General features: G+C 40.6%; 1 protein-coding gene across 1 annotated transcript in view; it reads left to right on the forward strand.

The window, feature by feature from the left end:
* Nucleotides 1-1,708: 1,708 nt before the first annotated feature.
* Nucleotides 1,709-21,512, forward strand: part of gba3 (glucosidase, beta, acid 3) — a 31,171-nt gene continuing 11,367 nt past the window's right edge. The window contains exons 1-3 of the mRNA XM_039751581.1: nt 1,709-2,004; nt 15,846-16,070; nt 16,517-17,319. Of these exons, the coding sequence (XP_039607515.1) occupies nt 1,923-2,004; nt 15,846-16,070; nt 16,517-17,319 (1,110 nt within the window). The 5' untranslated portion in view covers nt 1,709-1,922. The remainder of the gene's footprint in view (nt 2,005-15,845; nt 16,071-16,516; nt 17,320-21,512) is intronic.

Here is a 21,512-nt window from a genome sequence, read left to right on the forward strand (position 1 = left end):
AGTTTGCGAGGGGTATCCCATGGTCTTACAGTTGGTGGGCGAGTCTCTGTTAGTTGCTCTTGCGAGCGGGCACATGACCAGGCAGTGTGTGTGCTTTGAGAGCATGGGTGGACGCGACAGCACCATCTAAGAAGATTCATATTTGTCGCGGATGTAAATCGCTGTATGCAGCATGTAAAAAAATTTGTTGCGAATGTGAATCGCTGTATGCAGTGTGTAAAACGATGTATTGTATGCTCCATTTACAGAGTTACATCTTTTCATTCACCTACAGTCGTATACACAATGAAGTAACCAGTCTTTAAAAACCGAGTTTTCGGTTACGACGCACGGCCGCGTGCACCATAGCAAACTGTTTTACACGCTACATACAGCAATTCGCATCCACAACAAAAATGCGTCTTCTTAGATGCTCCTGCACTTTGTTCACACCCCCTCCCACCTCGCTACTACCGTGGTCGGGTGTCTTGGTGGATTATATATAGAAAGGCAGCCAAAACCGCACAGAGCAATGAAAAGTCTATGTGAGTCACAGCTGCACCTGGACTGTGCACAGACGACAACGACTCGAGTGACGAGTTGCAGGTGGGCACATGAGCAGGCAGTGCATACTGGACGAGAAATCAGCAGACTAGCATGACGGAGGCAGCGGAGCAGACGTCCTTCTCCGCTCCTCCCGTTCCACCCTCTGCGCCTGAGAGCCGCACAGACAATTGTGTGTTAGTTCGTTCCGTGCATTGTTACAATGTTGCTTTTCTTGCTGATTTATTACATTTCGATTTTTCAAATGTTAATTTTCTCCCTGTACTTAAAAATCATTAAAAAACCGGCCCGATTATGCGGCGTACCGGGTTGGCTAGTATGTATATAATGTACATGAAGTGTGATCAAATCACTATAAAAGTTTATTTATTACAGCCTTTATACTCTTTTATAGACGTAGTACAATAAGATGTATAAACGCAGGATAGATGCCAACACTTCCCCAGCAATAAAACTTCAGTCTCAAATATGCAAGCTATGTCCCAAAAATGTGATATACACTTGATCAAATATGAAACTAATGTTAGCCATGTTTTGATTTTTGGGTTCAGGTTTATTATAAACTTAAGCAGTAGTTTCAGCTGTGTTTTTTTACTGTCATGTAATTAAATATCACCAATGCTTCCATTTATTTATAAACATATATATCAGCAATCCATATTAATTTTCTAACTTCTACATATTTTACTTGATTTTATGATTTGGTTTCAATTTTTGCAATATTAAAAGACCTATTTATTTTTCATCATTTTTGCTGTTTATTTATAGTGTTGCCCTAAACATAGTCTCAGTTGTTAATGTACAAGAAATACTCAATTTTCTACACTACTCTGCTACATATATACACTATTGTTAATTTCTTTGGGTAAATAATTAAAATGCTTATTAGGACTTGACACCGATAACTTCTTCAGGATTTATGCGACCTGTTTTTCTGGGAATTAATTCCTATGTGACTATTTCGATGTTTATCCCAAATGTTACGGTTCCTCTCATGTTTTAATACACTAAAACGACCCACATCTTCTTTGTGCTCCCTTAGTTTCTTTATAAAAATCTCGCTCGAAGTTTCAATTTAACGCATATGCAATTTATTTCACTGATCTGAAGATGTTATAATTCGGCGAGTCGCCGAAGGTATCTGGTGACGTCTTTTTTGTGCGTCGCTACATAGGACAAACCTAAATGAGGAGTGACTGTTGCGATCATTTCTTCTTCTCTATGGTTTTTTGAAGTGAAAGCGCCTGAGTAGTCGCATTGGTTTTTGGTGACTGCATTTTCATCATTCTTGTGCAAGTTTATTTTGAAAATGATGTTAGAAATGTAACACGTTTATTACTTAATTTGTGCCACAGGCGTTTGTTTCCCTTTCAGCAGCAATGACTCTCGCCGCTGAGTCGAAACTTACATTTCCGAAATGCTTTGGATGGGGCGCTGCTACAGCTGCGTACCAAGTTGAAGGTAGGTACGTTAACACTTTTTTTAAATAAAGCCCTTTCAATAGGTAATACAGGATTATTGTCAAGTTAAGTAGAAAAAAAATGGTAGAATTCTGAACAGTACCAACTCTTTAAAATGAAAATTATAACGAGACTGATACCATCACATGTACAAATAAATGTCCGATTTACTGTACATGAACTCGTTGAGTCTAGCCACGGAAGATCGCAAAGCCATCTAAAGATTAATGCTAAAAACTATTAGCTTTGAGCGGTAGTTAAGCTCTTGTTACAAAGTCGCTGGTCTCCCGTGTATGTCCAAAGTAGCGCAGGCGCTTAAAAAGCGCGTGGACCTTTGCACGCCGCTTCTCTTATTGAAATGACGCATGCTCCGTGCCAAACGTCCTCGTGCCCGCTGCCAATGTACACGCACAGCCACAAGCCATTCGCTTTGCAATTGCTGACTGCCGTCAAGTCATCAGTATGATTTCTGCATTTACAGCGGATTATTTTCATTCAATCATGTTCTTGTTTGTAAACGCTCATTCAAAAAGTGCTATTTTTCAAAAAGTGTTATCATCAACCAATTTGCCAGGCATAGTATTTTTTACTTATTATAAATTCTTTAATGCTGGACAGGGTGCCAGTGCATCGCAGGGTGAACATAAACTCATACTACGTGGACCTGTGCTCTCCAAAAATGTAACTAGCTTTGCTGTTTTACTAGGAACCTTAAATTCTTATACATTACAGTATTATGAAATGCATTTGTTTTGTTTTTTGGGAAGAAACCAATTTCAACATGTAAGGCTATTTTGTTGAAATCTGTTTCCCCTTAATGGACAGAATTTGACGTTTTAGGTTTTAGGAGACGGAGATGAACAATAGAAAATAATTGCAGTTTTTATAGTTTTAACAGTACTGCTACATATATATTATATCCCACTAGGGGGGCCAAGGCCCCTGGCACCTTCGGGACCCAACCCCCAGTTGTAGCCAGAATATTAGTTAAATCTGTAAATAAAAAAAAGAAAAATTAATTATTTATTGGAGTCAAAATCATGAAATTCTATAAATATGTAAAAGAAAAATACACTTTTATTAACGTAGTAAAAATTATGAAATGAGAAAGTGTATACTATCCTACCTATTGGAGTATTCCTGTTAAACTAAGGTCCACTATGGTCAATGAGTATTTATAAGAGACTAAATAAATGATCTATTCGTTTTAACTGACATTCTCATAGATAAAAAAAAACAACCTTTTTTTTAAAAATGACTCATTTAAATAACAGGAAAAATCATGTGAAAAGTAAAGTGGTATGCAATGGGTCATCGTAACTCAACCTTCAGCTAACTAAATCACCTAAATACAAACATTGGTGTTATGAATAGATCATTTTTTTTAATAGTTTATTCCTGTGAAAGAAAGTGTACGTGATCAAAAATAAAACAACACAACTTTCTTGATATTTTAGTTTATAATTTAAAAACCAAATAAAAATCTTAAAATCTAACAACATCACATTAAAGTGAAAGAATGATGCCAAACCTATATATGTAGGTTTTAAAATAATCCCGATTTTAGAGCGTGACAAAAAAGTGACATAAAAAGTCATATAAAATCGTTGCACTTTTAGGCTTAGGATTTTATGTATAGAGAGTAAATGTCAAATATAGTAAATTGTATGAAATGAATTCACAATATGAAGTAAGTCACACATTAACACATTTAAAACTTCATAATTACAAAAAGGTACATAAATGCCATTAAATATAATAAAATGACATAAAGCATTGCTCTATTAAATTGATTTTCTATGTACAGTATTGTAATTGTGGCAACAAACACTTTCTTATTTTGGCAAGTTAGAAAGTATACATAGAGCCTGACATTCCGGTACATTCTGGGAGTTAGTTATGGACTGAATATTAGAGTGTATTTCTTTAATAATTGTAATTTTGTAATGGGTGAGTATGACATGTGATATTGATTCATACTGTTATACTGTTTTAAGCGCTTATGTGGGCTATTGAGGATCTGCTTTGCCGACGGGAACGGATATCAGATATGTAAAAGAGGACCTGTAATACTGTATACAAAATCTACAAGATGAAATACCCAATCTTAAGCTAAATTTGAAACAGTAAACTAATGTGTAATTTAAATAATAATTAAACATTTCTTTGTCTGTTTTAAGAAATTTGATCTACAAGTGAGAGTTGCTTTGGGCAGAGCAGATTATGGTATATGCCCATCCTCTAAACCCAATTATCCAGGGCAGGGCTCAGCTCTAGCATATCCTAGTGAACAACAGGCACAGTCGAGGAAAAAACCTGCTAAAAAAGCAATCTCACACAGTATCAGAGGAACAGCTTATCCAAGGATGGTAAGGGCAAGGATCTGAAGTAAGGATAAACATAAGGTAGAGACAATTCCAAACAGGCCAGCCTTGATTGCTTTTAAAGTTGAAATAACTATCACATCTCGTGTCAAGTTATAGCAAGTTCAAGTACTGTGGTATTTTGGGTATTACAACGAACTGGCTTAAATCTTTTGTTTCAGATGTTATTTAATTCTGGATGGGTTATATCTGATATGATTAGATGGATGGTAAAATGGAGGCGGTGGTCTTGAGACTTCTGTGAATAAGATATACTAAAAAAGTGTACACATTATAAATAATGTTGTGGTATACCTGGAATGATCTCACAATTTTAAGAAGTATAATTTTGAATGTATTTATTATTTAAAGAATAAAATTTGTCTTTTGTTTCTTCATTTGTAGTAATAGTTACTTTATCCATGTTGCAAACAGATAACAGTTTGGACTGTTTAGTTTTTTAAAAGTCACTTATTAATTCTTGAAATATTACAGGTTGAAAGATTTCATATGTTAATGAATACATTAGAAAAGAGATATAGGACATGTATTGAATAAAACTGAATGAATATACTTGTTTTCATTGTTTTGTTGTATTTTAGAAACATTTTTCGAAGTGTTATTGTATCATCAAAATATCTGTTACTGATATTTTAATTATTTTATACTGAATTTTACATGTTTCACTTTTGACAAGATCTGATTAAAGAATTTATTTATAACAGCAGTATGCATGCCAATTAAGGTGAAGAGAAAACTGAACACTTTCAATAAATTGCATTTTTGATTCTTTTTTTTTTCCACAGATCACTGTCAAATTTTAAAGTTCATAACATTTGGTGCAAATATTAAACACATGCCTTTTTTAACATCAGTGCCGTCTTGGCTAGGCAAATGTTCAGGGCTCTGCATTTTCATGTATTTAAAATAACTGCACTGAAATGTAAAGTGTTGACTGACACAACTTCTTTTGATCCTTCCTCAATAATATGGGGGCCTCACTCATGACCTGTTTCCAGAAAGGTTTATTTTACACACCCTTGGTGCAAAGGAGAAGTATTTTAGTAAAACAACTGTGATATGCACCCTCACCACCATTGCAACTCCCACCCCCTAAATGCCCTTGCTGCCCAGCAACAACATGAAGGGATGGAATGCTCAAGCTTTCTAAAACCCTGCTGGTTATTTTGACAGTGGAAGTAGATAAACACAAGGTCTGATTACTTTCAAGCATGAATAGGTACAGATGTCGGCTTCATTGTATTGATAGCCACAGGTTTGTTACCCCTGTTCAAAGGTGACTCTTGAGATTATGGCCTTGTGTTTTCCATGAAAGATTGTGGGTTTTGAAAAAAGCCTTTTGACAGCACATATTAACTCTGGCTGCTGTCTCAACCTGTCCCAAACCACAGTGTGAAAACCCAAGTACATTTTCCAATTTCTGATCATTTGTAAGACCTCAATTTTCTTTTTGCTTTCATTCAAAAGCATTATTACATATATAGTGATGTATTCATTCATATACAGGTATATGTGTGTGTGTGTAATAAATATATATAATCTGCTTTGATATCTCTCCTCCATCACCTTGAGATGGGGCCATAAATAAGAAAGTTCAACATGGCGGACGTTGTTGACCGTTATGTCCGTTACGAGTAGAATTTCGAAATGAAACCTGCTTAACTTTTATAAGTAAGCTATAAGGAATGAGCCTGCCAAATTTCAGCCTTCTACCTGCATGGGAAGTTGGAGAATTAGTGACATTGGAAAGTTCAATATGGCGGCTGACAGTGGCATCATACCACCAAAATAAGTACGTACATTGGTTTCGGTTAGCGCAGAGGAGCCGCCTACCAAATTTCGTGAAGATGGGGCCATAAATAAGAAAGTTCAACATGGCGGACGTTGCCGACCATTATTACTGTTACGTGTTACTGTTACGTGTAGAATTTCAAAATGAATCCTGCTTAACTTTTGTAAGTAAGCTGTAAGGAATAAGCCTGCCAAATTTCAGCCTTCTACCTACACGGGAAGTTGGAGAATTAGTGATGAGTCAGTCAGTGAGTGAGTGAGTGAGTCATTCAGTCAGTCAGTCAGTGAGAGCTTTGCCTTTTATTAGTATAGATTAACCCATGACTGGGCTGCAGTTTAAATCATAAGGTATACACACTTAACACTAATTTATAACGTGATAATGTGAGTGAGTCAGTGACGGCTTTGCCTTTTATTAGTGCGTGTATATATGTGTGTGTATTATATATATATATATATATATATATATATATATATATACACATATATATATATATATATGTATATATATATATATATATATATATATATATATATATATATATATATATATATATATATATATATATACACACACACACACACAGTAATCCTCCTCGATCAATGTTTGCGTTCCAGAACCCACCGCGATAGACGAAAATCTGCGAAGTATAAACCATATGTTTGTGTAGTTATTTTTATATATTTTAAGCCCTTATAAACTCTCCCACACTGTTAACATTATTAGAGCCCTCTAGACATGAAATAACACCCTTTAGTCAAAAGTTTAAACTGTCCTCCATGACAAGACAGAGATGACAGTTCTTTCTCACAATTAAAAGAATGCAAATAGATCTTCTCTTCAGGAGCAGAGAATTTCAGAGGAGAGAGAGCGCTTGCAAAGAAAAAGCAAACAATCAAAAATCAATACGTGTGCTTTTAAGTTTGCCGGCATTTTTAGAGGAGCGCCAGTATCTTCTAAGCAAACAGCCCTCTGCTCACATCTCCTCCGTTAGGCGCAGAGAACGTCGGAGAGAGAGAGCGAGATTAAAGCAACAATCAAAAAATCAATACGTGTGCTTTTGTGCTTTTAAATATGCCGAGCACCGCAATAAAGCAGCATTTTTTTAGAGGAGCGTCAGTATCTTTTAAGCAAACAGCCCCTCCGTCAGGCGCAGAGAATGTCAGAGAGGTGAGAGAGAGGCAGAGACAAGCAAACAATCAAGCTCCGCGCGGGATGCATATCTTATAGCATTGAGGAGTTTTAGTTAATATGTAATACATGCTCTGATTGGGTAGCTTCTAAGCCATCCGCCAATAGCGTCCCTTGTATGAAATCAACAGGGCAAGCAAACTGAGGAAGCGTGTAGCATAAATTAAAAGACCCACTGTCTGCAGAAATCCATGAACCAGCGAAAAATCTGTGATATATATTTAGATGTGCTTACATTTAAAATCCGCGATAGAGTGAAACCGCAAAAGTCGAAGCTCGATATAGCAAAGGATTACTGTGTATATATATATATATATATATATATATATATATGTAAAAGGACCGAGGAGACAGCAATAAGGGTTGGGGTTTTCCGCCCCGTATATTGTACAGATGATTTTTCAACACAAAGAAAAAGGTCAAGAATAAACTAAACAGTTCATAACGCGCCGCCTCCTGGCGTCGCTGCCATTTTATAGGGGTGGAGCCGAAGTGAAGGACAGCTGGGAAGGACCGCAAGGGAGGATGGGAAGGATGACGCCAGGGCAAGATGGCGGAGGAAGGGCGGAAGTACGCACTGCGTCAAACCAGGCCTATGGTGCTGGAAGGTCTCTTTTCTATAAGGAAGCAGAGGGAGAAAGTTAATACCCGCCATTCCCTGGCGGCTAATGTTTTCCCAGGTGTTCTCGAATCAGTCCGCGCCTCCTAATCGCGTCGCGTGACACGATCCCCCTTAGCCCAGGACCGCCAGGTCGGGCGGACCTAACCGAGAGGTCGTGAATACGAGAGAGCATCGGCATTGGCTTGAAGGGTGCCCGCCGATAAGTGACAGTGAACTTATACGGCTGTAAGTCCAGAAACCACCTAGTGACTCGCGGATTCACTCTTTGTGCAGGGACATCCACTGAAGTGCAGCGTGGTCAGTCACCAGAGCGAATTCGCGACCCAGCAGGTAGTAACGGAGGTGGGTCACTGCCCACTTAATGGCCAAGGCCTCCCTCTCCACCGCCGCATCCCGGTCTCCCGGTCCATCAGTTTCCGCTAAGGTACATCACAGGGTGCTCGACACCATCGACGCTTTGGCTCAGCACGGCGCCCAGGCCTGTGTCCGCGCCGGTCTGGAGAATAAACGGAGCCCAAAATCGGGCGTCCGTAACACAGGTGCCGACGTTAGGGCCTTCTTTAGGTCACTGAACGCTGTTCTGCCTTGTCGGTCCACACCACGCCGAGGGAGCCCTTTTGTCAGGTCAGTCAAGGGTGCTGCTCTTCGAGAAGCGGGAACAAACCGGCGGTAGTAACCCGCAAGCCCCAAGAAAGCCTGCACCTGTTTCTTGGTATTCGGACGGGCCATTCTAAGATGTCTTTAACTTTGGAGCCTGTGGCCGCACCTGTCCTTGTCCCACGAGGTAGCCTAAATATTTGGCCTCCTTTAATCCAAAAACACTTCCGGGGTTTATGCGGAGGCCGGCTTTAGCCAGTGTTCGGAGGACAGCGCACCTGCAATAGATGCTCCTCCCAGGTGCCGGAATAGATGACAACGTCATCCAGGTAGGCGGCACTATAGGACTGATGGGGCTTCAGCACTCTGTCTACCAGACGTTGGAAGGTCGCAGGGGCCCCGTGCAGCCCAAATGGGAGGACCTTGTACTGCCAGTGCCCGCTAGGGGTGCTAAAGGCCGTTTTTCCTTTGCGGATGCCGTTAAAGAATTTGCCAATACCCTTTGTCATGTCAAGGGTAGTCAAATATCGAGCCGTGCCCAGCCGCCAAGGAGGTCGCCAATGCGGGCATGGGGTAGGCATCGAACTTGGAGATCTGATTCAGACGCCTAAAGTCGTTACAGAACCTCCAGGAGCCGCCTGGCTTGGAGACGAGGACAATAGGGCTGGACCAGGGACTATGGCTCTCTTCAATTATGTCCATGTCCAACATACGCTTTCACCTCCAGTTCGACCTCTGCGCTTTGCTCCGGAGTCTGTAGGGCCTCTCCCGGACGATTACACCGGGTCCGTGACTATATCGTGGGCAATCAGCGAGGTCCGCCGGGTGACTCGCCACCACCTCGGGATGGCTCGGAGGGTCAGGGTTAACTCCTGCCGCTGCTTGGGGTCAGCTCTTCTCCGAGGTTAAGGGCAGTTGTGCTCGTGAAGAGGAGAGCGACCTATGGGAGCTGGGAAGCTCCTCTCTATCTCTCAGGGCTTTAGCAGGTTGACATGATAGATCCTCTCGCCGGTCGACGCATTGGGCTGTTTCACCAAATAGTCGACGCAGCCCTTCCTCTCCTTAACCTCGTAAGGCCCTTGCCAGTGAGCGAGCAGCTTCGAGTGGGAGGTCGGGACGAGCACCATAACTCGTCCCCGGGCGGAACTCCCTGAGGACGGAGTTGCGGTTGTAACACCGGCCTGCGCTGCTTGCGCACAGTCACGTGCTCTTTAGGAGGGGCCTGATCTTTGTGAGTCGGTCGCGCAGTTGCGCTATGTACTCCAAAATGTTAGAGGAAGGAAGGGCCTCGCCTCCCAGCCTTCTTTTAGGATGTCGAGGATTCCCGGGGTTGTCGCCATATAACAATTCAAATGGGGAGAAGCCAGTAGAGGCCTGGGGTACCTCCCGTAAGCAAAAGCACGAGCGGGAGGAGCTGGTCCCAGTTCCTGCCGTCCGGCTGACTACCTTGCGAAGCATCTGCTTAAGCGGCTGGTTAAAGCGTTCCACCAGCCCGTCAGTTTGCGGGTGATAGACAGACGCTTTCAGGTGCTTTATCTGCAGTAATTTGGCTACCTCCTGAACGTATCCGATGTAAGGGCGCACCCTGGTCCGTGAGGACCTCCTTGGGTATGCCCACGCGTGAAAACAAATTAACCAGTTCCCGTGCGATGCTTTTAGTATTAGCGGGCGCAGGGGAACCGCCTCTGGGTACCGGGTGGCATAGTCCACCATGACTAGAATATATCTGTGGCCACGGGTTGAGGGCTCCAGGGTCCCACCAGATCGACCCTATTCTTTCAAAGGGTACATCAACTAGGGGTATAGGGACTAGAGGAGCACGGTCCCTCCTGGGAATCTGGCGGGTCTGGCACTCCGGACAGGATTGACAGAACGCCGGACCTCCTCATTGATCCCAGGCCAGTAAAACGGAGTTTAATTCTCTCCAGCGTTTTTCGCCCCAGGTGGCGCCTAGGAGGTGAGCGTGGGCCAACTCGCATATCTCCCGCCGGAAGGTACGCTGAATTAGCAACAACTTCCGCACCTCGCCTCATGGGTAGCCACTTTCGGTACAACAGATCATTTTCGAGGACAAAGAAGGGTTCGCGCGGTGTGGAACCGTCCGCTGGTGAGCTGTTAGGCAGAACAACCGCATTCCGGGCAAAGCGCAGGGAATCATCATTCCACTGTTCCCTCTTAAAGGAGGCCGGCGTGGACCGAAACTGATGGTCCAGGCGCCGAGAGGGTCTTGTGGCCTGGGCCTGGGAAGAGTTCCTGGCTAGTCCCTTCCCGCGGAGTCTTCCGGTCAAGGTCCGTGGCCAGGGAAAGTCCCCCGAACACCAGCGCCGCTAGGGCCTGCCTTGTGCACGGCGTGGAGGCCGCGGGAGGGTGCCTTTTCCCCTCATCACTAGATCCAACAGGGCCCGGGCGCGAATGGCTTACCGCTGATTCTTTTAGACCAGTCTTGTCCCAAAATCACTGGGAAGGGGGTTCGTAACACAGCGACCGCCATTTGGGTTGGTTCCCCTTCCAGGTGACATAACAGTGAGCGGAACGATAGGACCTAGTCCCCCCATGCACACAAGTGACCAACAAACGCTGGTTTAACCACTGTTGCGGTAAGACAAAGCGGCGACAATGGTAATGTTGCTGCGGAATCAAACAAAGCTACCACGGCGCCCATTTAGCAACACCACTCCCGTGTTCGACTCGCCAAGGGATGCGGTGGGATACAATACCTCTCCGGCGACGTCCAGGTACAGTCCATAGGCTCCGGAGCGATGTTGTGGGGGCAGGTTGGTAGAAGGTGGCCGGTCTCGCCACACTTGAAACAGCGCGGCGGTCCCGGCTTCTCTCTGGCTCTCGGTGGCGCTTCTGCAGCGCGGAGAGGGCTCGGGTGGCCGCCCGTCCCTGCCGGTTCCCGCGAGCAGGCTTTTCTGACCCCCCAAGTCGGAGGACCGCCAGCTGACGCTCCAGGCCGTCTCGGAGGCCCGACTTGGTTTTGTAGACGCGTTCCCGGACCTGCTGGGCGAGGGAACTGGGCATGGCATTGACCAGGCCTTCACAGGCCACCTGCTCGACCACTTTCCGCCCTGGGGTCCCTCTGGCCGTAGCCAGCGCCCATCTTGCCCCAGAACTCAACGCCTGGGCGCGAGCAGGCTTTTCGGGTCAAAGACCCAGTTCCGCCATTCGCCGCCTGCTGGCCCGGCTAATGCCGTGAGCGGGCCAGTATTTCGGGCTTGAGGAGGTCGTAATTAGCGGCCTCCTCCTCAGGGAGGTCATAATAGGCCGCAGCGCGTCCTTCAGATATGGCGCCAGGATGGACGCCCACTGACCGCTGCCACTGCTCCGGTGGCCGCCCTCTCAAACATGCCCAGGTAGCGCCGACGCCCTCCGGCGGGCCCATCGGGACTAAAGGAGGGCGGCTGCCTGGGCGGGTCTGGTCTCGCCCGTTGGGCTTCTACTAACCTGGCCTCGTGGCCTCCAGCTCCCGGTGGTGGCGGCTTGCGCCTGCTGCAGCGCCTGGAGCTGGTCGTTCATTGCTTGTAGCACAGTGTTGAGGTCCTGTCCCTCCGTCATCTCGGGATCTCTGTATCCTGCCGACTACGCCAGTTGTAAAAGGACCGAGGAGACAGCAATAAGGGTTGGGGTTTTCCGGCCCCGTATATTGTACAGATGATTTTCAACACAAAGAAAAAGGTCATAAGAATAAACTAAACAGTTCATAACGCGACGCCGTCTCCTGGCGTCGCGGCCATTTTATAGGGGTGGAGCCGGAAGTGAAGGACAGCTGGGAAGGACCGCAAGGGAGGATGGGAAGGATGACGTCAGGGCAAGATGGCGGAGGAAGGGCGGAAGTACCGCACTGCGTCAAACCAGGCCTATGGTGCTGAAAGGTCTCTTTTTCTATAAGGAAGCAGAGGGAGAAAGTTAATACCCGCCATTCCCTGGCGCTAATGTTTTCCCAGGTGTTCTCGAATCAGTCCGCGGCCTCCTAATCGCTCGTGCGTGACAATATATATATATATATATATATATATATATATATATATATATATATACTAGCAAAATACCCGAGCCAAAGGAGAAGTAGTGTGTTAAAGAAGTTATGAAAAAGAAAAGGAAACATTTTAAAAATAACGTAACATGATTGTCAAAGTAATTGTTTTGTGTATTTGGCGGCAGCGTCACGAAGTTGTTTTCATCTAGCTGCATCAGAAAATGTACCACAACACGTCTGACACGCCTCCTTTTTACTGTTGGATTGCTGCTGTCATAATGGGTTTGAGATATAGATATATATATATATATTTATATAAAATATATAGTGTGGAGGACTGCCGGTCTTCACCCCCAGGCCACCAGGAGGAGCTCTCCCGACAGCAGGATCGTGCCCCGAGGTCCAGCAGGGCCTTATGGACTTTGTAGTGTTTATTCACAGCCCTGCTGGATACCTTGGGGGCCACCAGGATTCACTGTGGGAGGGCTTATGGGTTCTTTTGTGCCTTATGACCCGGGAGTACGTCACGGTCATGTGACGGGAAGGAACATGTATAAATCTGCATCCCTTTCACATCAGCCTTTGTAAGGACAACTTATCAGCACAGGTTTAGCTGAAACATTTTTCATTTTCTTTATTGTAAAAATATATTAAAGAATAAAATATGACCTCCAAATTTATATCCTTTTTTGTTTCTATATGAAACCATTTATCTGTCCAATTTGTGAAACTGCTTTCTCCATTTCAGGCTTTCTCCATTTCAGAATTATGGAGAATCTGAACCTGTCTCAGATGCATTGGCACAAGGCTAGAGCCATCAGATCATGGACATTGTTCCAATAAGAGAAATACTTGCTGATACTAAGCCAGTTCAGGGTTTCTAGTTAGCCCACCATGTATTTGTTTTGGTTTTAGGAAGAAACCAGAGTACTTTAAGAAAATGCACTTGCATAAAAACAAAAACTGCAAACATTAACACTGACAATGACCAGGCCAGGAAAAATACCAGAGCTCTGGTACCATGAGGAAGTGCCAAGTACTGTGCTACCCATACAGTGTATGTAACTAGTATATGAACAACTATTGTATATTACATTGATTTAGTCATTATATAAATTTTATGTTTTAGTGTATGTTAAAATAATTTTTCATGAAAAAACAGCACTTAAAGTTAATGCAGTCAGTTTACAACAACAGCATAATGCTTACCACAAATATCAACTGGGTCTGTCAAATAACATACTTCCAGAAATATTTGATAACATTTTCTTGTACACTGCTGTTTGTTTTATCACTTTTCTACACTTTTCTTACACACATCCTGTTCAAACTGGTGTAACCCTATACAGAACTGCAGTGAGTCTGATTGTAACTCAATCTATTTATGTACCCTTTCATCAACATAGAGGGCAAAGGGTATGTAACCAATGTATACTGTATATCCAGTGTTCTTAAAGTATATATACTAGAACAGCTTGAAAATAAATTTAGTATACATGGTTCCTCCTCCAAATACATGGTGTTATTCAATAAATTAAGGTGAAAATTGTGTGGTGCAGTTGTTGGGCTGAGAGGCCAATTTTCATCCAAATTCTTTTGCTATGCACAACCCATAACCTATTGTGTATGGGGAGGAGCGAAAGGTTTAGATTATTTCAATCTTCAGTTTTTGACGAATTTCGACTTTTTAGGGTCCTCTGATGCCAAAAACATCGAAATCTCGATGATGGGTGTGTGTGTGTCTGTGTGTCACAGTTCCTTGAGGACAGTCTAGAGCTAAAACGACTGAACAGAAAAATCCCAAACTCGAAACTTAAGACTGTTATGAGATGATGATGTGGTGATTAGTTTTTGAGCCAAACATTGTAAGTCTGAGAAAGAGGCAGTCTAGAGGAACACTCAGATACCATAATTCTGAAATTAATTATGAATTATTCTCGTCAATTGCTATTGTAATGACCTATTTTATGATCAGAAAAATCAGCATCAGAGCAGTAAATAATTACTGAAATGTTACAGAATAGTTCAAGTAACTTGTTTCCTAGGACACAAAGTGTACTGACACTCGCATCCAAATTTTTTGTTTCCTAATACTGTATATTTAGAACCTAAGAAATTTGACAAACGAGAGGAGACCAGTCCGTCCATCAAGCCTGTTTGTTTAGCTAATGGCTAAGCTTTCCCAATCTCTCATCCAGATTTTTCTTATAGGTTGTCAAGATTATGATAACTTGGTTGAACCACAAAGATCTACTTCACACAGATTTAATTAAATAAATGTTAATTTTTAAGCTGTTCTTTAACAAGAATTTTCAACCATTGCTGTTAGATACAGTAGTCATTGAACTTTCCTTTCACATGTGCATATTTAATTTTTGGCAGCTCTAAATTGGCCAGTTGTAAATGATTATGTCCTGCATTCACGTAGAATGAATGTTGTGTCCTAACAGACAGTTCACTGGCAGTGTGTGGCAGAGGTTAAAGTTAAAAGGAGATCATCAGGGTTGATCGCAATGATCTAAACACTCAATACATTGTAAAAGACCCAGAGTTCAAAGGAATATACCAGAGTTAAAGTCAAGACATAGCCAATGATATTTTAGTTTGTTTTGCTAAGTCCATTATTTTAACTAAGTATTTTCTTCAGTTTATCAAATTTCTGATGCTGTGCCTGCTCACAGCAATGTTTTATAACTTTTGTGTGACACATTGTACAGCGTGCACATCATGCAACTCACTAAATGTTCTGGATCCATACTTTGAAAATGCCTACGCTAATAAGAAATGATGACATTACTAATGTAATAAAAACAATGTAAGGTAACAATTGACAGCATAACTAAAACAAAAATAAATTAATAAAGTGGTTCTGACAGTGTGTGGTTTTGTGGAAGTGTGCCTTGTGGCATCAACATTGATTCCTGGAGTGTTACTGACCCTGCAACTCTGCAGTTAGATTATGCAGTTTAGAGAATGCATGGATTGGGTTGTGTGCAGTCAATTTCATGTAGACTTCTATTTCTGACATGAATGTTTCTTAAAAAAGGTTATATCGTACCATAACTGCTCTAATGATATAAAAGGTGTTATGGTTTTATACAAGCTTAGAATAGAAAAAATTGCATCTTTTAATCATTTAAATCTTGAATCTTTACATCTTCTAGCAGCTTTATGTTTTCCAGGTAATATTTCCCAATGTTTACCAAGTAACATTCATAGTCAGTAACCAGTGTAAAAATCATGTAACAATTGTGACTTTTTTTTTTTTTTTTTGCAGGAGGGTGGAATGCTGATGGAAAAGGCCCATCTGTCTGGGATATTTTCAGTCACCAGGAGGGCAAAATAGTTAATGATGAAAATGGAGATTTAGCTTGTAACAGCTATTATTTCTGGGAAAAAGATCTAAAGTGTATTAAAGAGCTTGGGCTTACCTATTATCGCTTCTCCCTGTCATGGGCACGTCTGCTACCAAATGGGACAACATGCAACATCAATAGGAAGGGTAGATTATATTAAAAATAATTGATTTTATCCGTTTTTAAGCACTGTTGAAACTAAACAACATCTTGCATGATTGCAGAAAAAAAATCAGGAAATGTTTAAAGTAGTTGCTTTTGTATAATTTACATTAAAATATAGAATCATCAATATATAAGTAAATTTTCATGTCATTCAAATCTAAAGGAATAAAATTAACTAAAATAAACAAACATAAAAGTACTGTATACTTATCAAATTCTTAACTTGAAGTTTTAGTGGAAAATGTAGGAAGTTTCTGTTGTTGTCAAACTATTTTTTTATAGTTCAGTATTTACAAATAAAAATATTAAAAGTTACACAACCTATTAGCTAGTAGTTTAAAATAATGAATGTTTGACTTGTTCAAGTTTCTCATTGTGAGGCATTTTTATTTTATTTTTATTTTATTTGTTTTTATTTTATTTATAGGTATTGACTACTATAACAAACTTATCAATGACTTACTGTCAAATCAAGTGACGCCAGTGGTGACATTGAATCATTTTGACCTTCCACAGGCCCTTGAGGATCTGGGAGGTTGGGCGTCAGAAGAAATAGTGAATATTTTTGATGAGTATTCTGCATTATGTTTTAAAACTTTTGGGGACAGAGTGAAGTTCTGGATTACAATAAATGAACCTTATGTATACGCAGATCTGGGTTATGAAGTTGGTATCCATGCTCCAGGATTGAAACAGCCTGGAACTTTACTTTATCAGGTGGGTCATAACATGTTAAAGGCACATGCAAAAGCCTGGCATACCTACAACAACTTATTTAGGAAACTACAGAAGGGATTTGTCTCGCTGGCTTTGAATAGTGATTGGGCAGAACCGTATGATCCAAGTAGTCCACAAGATGTTAGCAGCTGTGAACGTTATATGTCATTCTCACTTGGCTGGTTTGCAAATCCAGTATTTAAGGATGGAGACTATCCATCTGTTATGAAATCACAAATTAAGGACAGAACTGAAAAGCAAGGAATGGCGGTGTCACGGCTGCCAGAATTTAAAGCAGAGGAAAAAAAAATGATTAAAGGCACTGCAGACTTTTTTGCATTAAATTATTATACATCTCGTAAAGTGCAGCATTCAGAAAAACCATTGGATGTTCAGAGCTTCCATGCAGACAAAGAGGCAGAGGGAATCATGGACCCATCTTGGCCAATATCTGGGGTTTCCTGGTTGGCTGTTGTTCCCTGGGGACTGAGAAAGTTGCTGAACTACATTAAGGTAAACTTATTTTATTGACCTGTAATATTTTAAGATTTTTCTTTATTATTTATTTAATCTTATTATTGCTTTAAAATGAATATAAAAATAAAGTGTAATAAGCAGAAAGCAGAGCTTCCCTGATCTCTGCAAATGCATTGAAGCCATGGGGGAAAGAGGAACCAAACTAGTTTTGAGTGTATTGGTGCAGTGATCATTTAAGTGTCCCTTAGGGCTAGAGAAGATTATGTCAAATGTGCTGGACTAATACAGATTATTGTGGCCAAAAATGTTACCTGAGCTATGAAGCAACAGTACCTATCAAACTACTGCGCCACCTGTCTCAAACAAGAAAACACACAGAGGGAATGCTAACCACAAACAAAATGCTAGTTTGTAGCCATATTGCAATTATCATTGCGCTCAAAGAGTTCCAGTCTTCAGGGCACTCATTGGCTGTGCCATAAAGTGAGCAGAACAAACCGACCTTGGAGTTTGAGAAACCGTGTATATAACCGTAGATTATAATGGTGTGTGTATGGAGGGGGCAGTGGATGAATCCACTAAATGAAAGCAATATGGCACAGACTCAAAAACAAACTTAGACCTTATGAAGAAATGAAAGATGTACTACTATTTACAAGATGTTTTGATCTTTTTGATGGAAGAAAAAAGTGTGAAGTGTCCACACGGACAGATTGGATGTGATCATCCTGTGCAGATGCTTTGCATTTTTTTCTTCCATCAAAAAGACAGAAACATATTATAAATAGAAGTAAATGTTTCATTCTTATTATTTCACAGGATCTCATATGTTTTCTAATTCTTTAAGGGAGGGGGGGTCCTTTTAGGTTTGCTTTACTCCCCTTATATGGACCTGGCACATTGCCGCCAGGACTTGAAGATTGGGTTTGTGCTTCTCCATACTGATACTTCCCTGCTTGAGCTTCAGAGTAGAGGTAGATAGTGAATGCCGGCACACCCAGAGAGTCTGTGATGCCAGGGAAAAAGGGTTATAAATTGGGTGTTATCTGGTCTACATAGTAAGGAGCATAACATGCTTAATTCAGCAGTGAAGATACAATGTACAATTAATCTATGCAGAACTGTGAGGTATTATAATAGTTTCATGGTCAGCTAATGTACCACATAGGTGAAATTACTGCAGGTTTTTTCCTTTTTGTGGAACGCAGGATGCAAATCCCGCTAAAGTGATAATCACGCTTGTACGAAGCAGATTAGGCATTGACGTAAATAGTGAGATAAAGTACTCTTAAAGTACACATGCATAAAAAGTTCTGTACCTGGCTGCTCTGTGATGCAGCTCTGTGATGTCACGCTGGCCTTGCAGAGTATTAAATAAATTAATATTTATTTGGAAAAAATGTCTAACCCAGACACAATGTTAATTTCCAGGAAAATATTTGGCGAAACATGGTCGCCAGTGAATGCAGCATATTTGCTGTGAAAAAAAGCTTTGGTGAATTTCACCGATTTAACACTAGTCTTTAAATATTAGAACTTATGTAAATTATCACTATGTCTTCAACATGGCAGATAAATCTTTCTTAGTAACATTCATTCTAGATGAATGTTGTTCCTCACTGTAATTTTAGCAATAAATTACCTCATCCAGGTATGATATAATGTCACTCATCTCTTTATTTATTTGGAATAGAAAGATACTCTGGCCGAAACTCACTATTGTTATCTGAGTATGAGACATTGTTGTTGCTTCTTTTCCTGATATTCAGTTGTAACACTGGGCTTCCATTATTAAATCCACCAGATTTTGATTTAATCACTCAGTACCTCTGACTTGGCCACCCTTGTAGAAAGTCAAGGTTGCTATATACAAATCAGCAAGAATGCCCAGTTCTTTTAATATTGTGGCTAGCTGAAAAAGCATTAACTTCATATAAAACCTAGCACAAATAACCTTCCATCTTAACGATCCACCGATCGATAGCAGGTAGACACCCTTGTGTTTATCTCTCTTTCCATTCTATGGTGGACCATTTTTTGTTGGAATGAGCTTTCAACATTCCACAACCTGTGTGATGACTACCATTTCTAAATCTTCTGCCTTCATTTTTTTTACCTACTGTACAACATTGAAGAAAAACTTTCATCTTCTATAATGTTGTCTTAAAAAAAAAAAAAAAGTTGTACAGTATATGGACTATGGAGGTAGCATGGTGGTATAACAGCTTTAAATTTCAATGCTGACTGTCTTCTAAGAATTTATGTTAACTTCAGCAGATGGCAAGGATGCATAAGTAGAATTTATTTTGGCCAAAGTAGTTTATCTAGTCTCATAAGCTTACTAATTTAAGCAATTTTCTTCCATTGCAGTGGACTTCTGAGCATAGCATATGATGCCTTCATTCCTTAGAACCTGTTCATGGACATTGTCATCTTGCCATTCTCTTCTTAACCACATCCTTCGAAAAGGGAGAGTAGTGAGTCAAGTGAAAAGACCTCAACAACTGAGGGAGGTGGCACTGCTGTTGATCATTTTCCTCTCTTCTTACATGAATGTTTAGCATCTACACTTACTGTAGGTATACAGATCTGTGATTTTAAACTTCGATTTTGTAAACTTTGGAAACTAAAAATATAGCAATGTATTCATGTTTTATACAATAGTGTATATCATCTCTTCTCTTTGATATTACAGGAGAAATGAAAAGCTACACACGCTGTCTAACTGTGCCTTAAATGGTACAAAGGAATGAGAAAGTCACACGCCTACTGTGTACTCAGTCTTACTGTAGCAAATGTTAGTTGTAAATAAATGGAAAGTTATCAGCATTTTTCTTTCCCTCACTCCAGCAACTCGGGTTTACAATGAGGATTATTAAAAAATTGTTAATAAGTTTCAACTGGGTAATTTTGTGAAGCATAATATTCACAGTAGCTGGGAAACTGACATAATTTACACTGTCATATAGAGAAATGCTAAATTTTTCTAACTCATGGAGAGGAAGGCTGAATTTTAGTTACTTTAACTTAATCTAGCAAACTTTTCAAAGTCTGTTTCCATTTAGCTTTAAACATCTTGCTTCAGCTATACTATTATTTTCAATTTTTTTATAGTAAAACAAAATTAAAAATGCTGTTCTGACATTCAGTTACAAGTACATATTCCCCAATAAATGGAAAGTGTGGGTGTAATATGGAATTAACATTTTTTTGTTGTCCTGGTTTCAATTTATTATTACAGAGACAGAGTGGATTCTTTTCTTGAAAATGAGATCCATGCATCACTCTGTTTTACTATTTGTTCATGATTTTACTGTTAACAATATACTAACTCACCATAATGAGCTCTTTATCCCATCCCTTCCCATCAAATCCCAATTTCTTTCTTTTGAATTCAGGTTTGTACATTTGTTGATTAACTATCTTTCTAAAGCAGGGGTCACCAACAATGGTCCTGGAGCACTACTGTAGCTGCAGGTTTTCATTCTAACCCTTTTTTATTTATAATTAGTGACCACTTTTTGTTGCTAATTAACTTATCTAAGACTCAGGCTGCTTAATTATTTCATTTTTCCTTAATTAGCAGCCAAACAATAATGAAATACAAAGCAAGCCAACACATGATCAGCTAATCTGTGCCCACTGTATAATATCTAAAAATAAAGATAGGTGAAGGTCTCAATAATGTTGATCTGCTCAGGTCCACAAGCATAGAAAAAAGAAAATCAACCATTTTGGAAATGTCTGCTGTGGCAGGATGAGAGAAGCAACAGGACATGGAATGAAATAATGGGTTTAAAAACAAAAGAACTGGCTTCTAATTAAGGAACTGGTTGGAGTTTGAGACTCTGACTTAGCTGATCATCTCCTGACTTCACATCTCATTTCTGTTTGGGTGCCGTTTTAAGGAAAAAATTCAATGGACTGAATCTTATAAAACAACTCAGTTATAATGAATTATTAGCAAAATCTGGTCACCAATTAAGAAAAGGGTTAGAATAAAAACCTGTAGCCACAGTAATATTCCAGAAATGGAGTTGGAGAACCCTGTTTTAGAAAATGTCAAAAAGTATGGGAGCATTTTGTTCTGACAAGTTGGGTTATACAAACCGGATTCCAAAAACGTTGGGACACTATACAAATCGTGAATAAAAACTGAATGCAATGATGTGGAGGTGCCAACTTCTAATATTTTATTCAGAATAGAACATAAATCACGGAACAAAAGT

Source organism: Polypterus senegalus, chromosome 4, assembly GCF_016835505.1.
Source record: "Polypterus senegalus isolate Bchr_013 chromosome 4, ASM1683550v1, whole genome shotgun sequence".
In the NCBI taxonomy this organism is placed as follows: Eukaryota; Metazoa; Chordata; class Cladistia; order Polypteriformes; family Polypteridae; genus Polypterus; species Polypterus senegalus.